Genomic DNA, 5332 nt, shown 5'->3' on the forward strand with positions numbered 1-5332 from the left:
ATATAAAAAAAGCAAAATAATAGAAAAAAATAAAAATAAAATACTCAAATAACAAAAAAAAATATTAAAAAGAGATAAATGGATTAATTAATATTAATTAATTAATTAATAAAAAAAATAAAAAAATAGTAAAAGGAGATAAATAAATTTATTAATTAATAAAAAAGAAAGAGAGAGAAAAATAAATATTTAAATAATAAATATTAAAAAATTAAAAAAAAAAAATAACAGAGTTTATTAACCACAGAGGCTAAATGAGCCAATTTGTACAAGTATATACATCCAGATGATCTTTTTTCCTTTTAACTAACTAATCTATATATATATAATGATGTTGAGTAAATGGATACTTGGGTCGGATTATAGGTTGACCCCCTCATAAACTTAAAACGATTAAAAATAAAATTAAAAATGTTATCCGTAATTTATTTCACGATTTTTTATATTATTACTCGTGCAAATGCACGGGCTAAATGCTAGTATCTGATAATTGAGCTATAACTCTCTAAAGCTCCAGTTTTCAAAAAAATAATAACTTTAGTTGGTAAAAGATCAAAATTATTTTATTGAATAAAGTATAAAAAATTTGGAGACTTATAGAACAGAAAAAGTCTAAAACATAAATAAAGTGGCAAAGAAAAGTAAGAACATACATTCATAACTGCTCAAAACAAACATGTTGATAGCAACAAAAACACAAAGGTTCAGAGTAAAGCAGGAAATGCAGAGAAATGAAACACGATCCCAGATCCCAAACACGACATTTAACTAAACAGACATTAGAACTAAACCGATACTTAACCACTATTATTCAAAACTAATCTTACCTTATTCTTCTTTCCCGCCGCCTCAACTAATTTGTATACTTTTACTTCTCAGATTCCATTTTTAGAAACTCTAGGTATTCCAAACAAAAGAAGAACCTTTCCTTGTAAGTTCTATTGATTGAAAACCAGCCAGAGTTTTCCCCATTAAAGCCATAGCACCAATACTCGGAAACTGCTTGTTCTGAAACTCCACCTCTGATTCCAATTTAAACTTCTTCGGTTTGCGAATAACTTCATTTCCGATCTTACCATTCGTATCCACAACTTTATTACGACACCACCTCTGAATCCAAGCATGCGAAATCAACGTATCTCGACCTTGGGCTATATTTGATTTCTCCTCTTTTCTTGTGGCCTTTTCTTCGACTTTCGATTTTTGTCTTTTGTTGTTTTCGCGAAGAAAGAACGGTGGTGGTTGTTCCTCTTCTGGATTTGATCTTTTAGCACTAATAACCAGCGAATCTGCTGAGACGTTTATAAGTTTAAGACGCTTAAGCCATCGGCTGCCTGGATCTACCATGTGTGGACGTGAATTCAAACGAAAAGGATTTGGCAGTTCTTTTGAGAGGAACTGTGATGCTGAAACTTGATTTTGGGTCATCCCCTGAATTTCTTTGCCTTTTCTGTGTAAGCTGGAGAATGTAGTACCTGCCACAAGGTTGTCCTGCAAATTGTTGAAGATTAAATAAAAAGGAGGTTAGAAAATTATATAAATATAACTAGACAACTAAATATTTCATTAAACCTACAATAAAAACTAACAAACATACCAATATAATGGCAAAATTTGGCAATCCTAAGGCCTTGTTTGGATTGGGTTTCGAATTATTCTCAAATAATTTACTATCTTTTGATCCATTATCTCATCAATCACATCGTTCAAATTAAAAACCAAAATACCCTTTATTTCTTCTTTTTTCTTCCAAAATTTATTTAACCAAATAACTTACTTTTCATAACCCAAAATGAACAAGGTAATTTAAATACCACGAATCCAAGTAGTAGACCACTAGAAGTGATTTTCACAATAACATAGAAATGATATACAATAAAATTTACCTTATTCTGCACAGAAGAATTCAAGCCTGACAGAGCAAAAACAAAAGGAACATACTATTGAATGAGAAAATAGCTTCGATAACTCAATTCAATTCATATATTAGAAAATTATTAAAAAAACGCATTACCAGAAAGAACGTTTTGCTCCCTTAAGGCCTCCATGTCCATTGTATCAGTCTCAGCAGACGATTCATTCTTGAGGAGTTGAGGATTACTTAAACCGTCTTTATTACTACATTTCCCATCACTATCTGAAGAGCTACTTAATAACTGGAGTTTTACGCCACTTTTTTCCCGAAACAGACCACCGTCACTAGTAAATTTCAAAAACTTTCCAAACATATCCACCTTCGATTGAGTAGGTAGCATTGTATCTCCCAATGGAAAACCATTTCTTGTCGGATCATCAAATTCCTCAGTCGAATCTGAAGTGGCAAATATATTAGAAGTCTTCGCCTTATGTATGCAATGTTTATTTCCAGGCAATGCATAACATTCTTGACATTGAGACGGAGTTTCAGTACTTATTTTTGAAATATTCTGCATGTCCCTCAACTGTTGACCCATGAACACAGGTAACACGGTTTTGTTACTTGAAGGATTGTGTAGAAACATGGATCTGTTCAGTTTCTTTGAAGGCGGGTTATTGTCTATTTTCTCTTCACGAGGGAAAACAGAAGAACGGGTAGTTTGTCCCATAATTGCGAGATCGGTGTTTGGGAAATGTTCCTTTGATTCATATCTACTCATTAACGACGTCAGTTTCCCTTTTTCAAAAGCATTAGGCCTACCCTCAATTAACTTGGTGAAGATGTCTGTGCATGGAACAGCAAGAGCCAAGCCGGAATTATTCATCTTACCTACATGCTCTTCTGTTGAGGAAGTCGCTGGAAATGATGAAAATTTACTTGATGATCCATAATTGCGATCTGTTTCAGGGAAGTTAGCGAGCGATAATGCTAGCCTTTGAGAAGAAGGTTCTATCTCATCCTTTAAAGGTGCAGGGAGATTCTTAGTGTTAACTGGATCGCCACTACTTTCATGACGAAGAGATAAACCACTATCAACTTGGCGTGCTCTTCCTGTATTGCAACTTGTACCTCCCCAATGACCCATCCACATAGATTGATAGGCTCGGGTGGTATTTGAAGATCTGCCTTCACAATCAGCGTATGAGCGGGATACATGATCAGACATGTTTGATATGCAGACTGTATTTTGGTCTTAAGATTTGTCTTAGAGTTCCTTCAGCTAGAAAACAATGATCATAAGTAAGATCAATTTGAGTTAAGAAAAGTTCATAGTATAGAACAGATTGAGAAGGATAAAGTAACTAAAGCATTGTATGACATGAATTATTTAAGATTAATTTCAAATAAATCAAATATCCACTCAACAATTACTCATCACACATAATTCAAATCATAAACAAAAATATCATCTATTTAAAAAAAAATTTAATATATATTTTACTCCTAGTGTCTTTCAACATAATTAATTTTTCTCCTTTTTTACTTTTTATAATCTTACATCAAAGAAGATTTTTTGAAAATAATCAGTCAGTTATTCAAATAACACTAAATCAAGCAAGGCCTAAGGATCGAGTTTATCTGGTACAAACATGTAATGAGACTGTTGTAACTTGTAAAATCATTACATTGATCAAATATGCATTGTTCTTTGAGGATATAGTCAAATACTTATGTTATTAGTTCTATCCATATTAATGACAAGTTTTACATCACAACAAATCATTTAACCATTCTTACTTGTCTCTCTCTTTTCTAGACTATCTTTAATTGGTTCCTAACATAATTGGAATCATTTGAAACACCTTATGTGTCATATTAGTAGCCTATTACTCTTTCTATTGGTGTTGTTGGATGCTTCATATCAATCAAACAATGAGAGTAAAAATAAACTAAAATAAACATATTTTAGAGGTGATTATTTCCAAGATTTAATCAAGTTTTTTTTATATGTAATGGAAATGCCTTAAAATCTTTAGTTTCACACTTAAAAAGGGAATACATGTTCAAGATTTGAAAAATTAACTTATGACTCACACATATCCAAAAACTTAATATTGTAGAACAAAGCTATTAAATTGACTCTACACTTATTTGTCATAAGCTTATTTGATGTTGGTTAGTGATGAGGGGGTTTCAAAAAGAAAATATTTAATGAAAAGTTAGTTATTTGAGTTTTTAATTGATTGAATTAAAATAATATATTTTTGTATTTAAAATTTAAATTTATAAAAATAAAATAAAAATATTTTAGTATTTTAATTGATAAATTGATTATGAGTTTTGGATAAAAAATCACTAATAACCTACATCAATCATGGAACAAGTAAGACATAACACATAATTCTTTCTTTTGTTAGTTTTCTAGCTAACATTAAGATTGTTTTTGATTAATGATTTTGGGGTCATGATTAAAAAGCAGAAAAACCAACAAAGATACATGAAAAACAAGAAGAAGCTAAACAGAGTGATAGTAAAACAACACTTAAAGACTTTAAAATCTCCAACATCAGAGAATCATATGAACATGAACAAAATAACCTAAAATTGTTCATCTTAACAAGTTTGTCTTTCAACTTTTTGTAAAAAAATTTGGTAGAATAGAATGACACAAAGAGTAAACAAAGAAGAAAGTCCATCATATTCTACAATACTAATTTCAACAAATTGTTGTTTCATGAAGCTCTATATATGAGTTATTCACCAAATCAAGTAGCAATACAACTCTGCAAAACTAAAATAAAAGAAACTGAAACATGGGTAAGGAGTACAATAAGATTCAATTTATTTACCTATTCGGTTTGCTCCTTTCAGATATATTTCAGACCTAGAAATACAAAATAGTCTACACAGATCAGTAAATCGACAATCTTTATAACAAAATACAAACCCATGTAAGAAAAAACTCACAGATCGGAAGTGCTAACATGCTCGTGGGTATTGAAGAGAGAGTAGTGAAATTGTTAAGCCTTGAATCGATATTTGTAGTCAAGGGGGAGTTCTGATACATATGATGTGTACTTAGCGTGGGTGTATACGATAGAAGTAAGAAAAAGACAGTGAAGCAGTAATTGATGACCGGAGACTGCAGTGAGATGGATGAAAGAGAATATGGTGAATTTCGTCGTCTTCAGAGGCCCCCTCACGGAAACTCTGCTACGCCACACCATTTTTGGATGTTCACCGCCATTGTAATACGAGATAAGAAGGAAGTGGGACCGTTTTAGCACTTTTATCTTTTAAACTTTTATCCATTGTTCGGTTGAAATTTTGATTTTAACTTAATTAAACATCATATTTTATTATCATATTAATTATATTACTTAAATTATTAACTAAAATATTAAAATAAAATTTATTTTATCGTTATATATTATTACAATATAAATAGATTTTACAAAAATTTATAAAATTTAT

The 5332-nt window shown here is 30.9% G+C and overlaps 1 protein-coding gene across 1 annotated transcript; it reads right to left on the reverse strand.

Moving 5' to 3' along the window:
• Window positions 1-604: 604 nt before the first annotated feature.
• LOC124932758 (F-box protein At2g16365-like) lies at window positions 605-5101 on the reverse strand. Its single transcript, XM_047473438.1, has 5 exons — window positions 4826-5101; window positions 4708-4742; window positions 2015-3137; window positions 1887-1912; window positions 605-1491 (listed from the first exon to the last, which is right to left on the reverse strand). Exons 3-5 carry the CDS (start codon window positions 3081-3083, stop codon window positions 898-900), a joined length of 1689 nt encoding a protein of 562 aa, XP_047329394.1. The 5' UTR covers window positions 3084-3137; window positions 4708-4742; window positions 4826-5101; the 3' UTR covers window positions 605-897.
• Between the last annotated feature and the right edge of the window lie 231 nt (window positions 5102-5332).

The sequence above is a fragment of the Impatiens glandulifera genome, chromosome 3, assembly GCF_907164915.1.
Source record: "Impatiens glandulifera chromosome 3, dImpGla2.1, whole genome shotgun sequence".
NCBI classification, from domain to species: Eukaryota; Viridiplantae; Streptophyta; class Magnoliopsida; order Ericales; family Balsaminaceae; genus Impatiens; species Impatiens glandulifera.

Excerpts from the sequence above, each read along its gene's own strand:
- LOC124932758 (XM_047473438.1), bottom strand. The coding sequence starts at position 3,083 with ATGTCTGATCATGTATCCCGCTCATACGCTGATTGTGAAGGCAGATCT. Across the intron at positions 1,913-2,014 it reads GGAGCAAAACGTTCTTTCTG|GCTTGAATTCTTCTGTGCAG; the intron begins GTAATGCGTTTT and ends TTGCTCTGTCAG. Across the intron at positions 1,492-1,886 it reads ATTCTTCTGTGCAGAATAAG|GACAACCTTGTGGCAGGTAC; the intron begins GTAAATTTTATT and ends AACAATTTGCAG.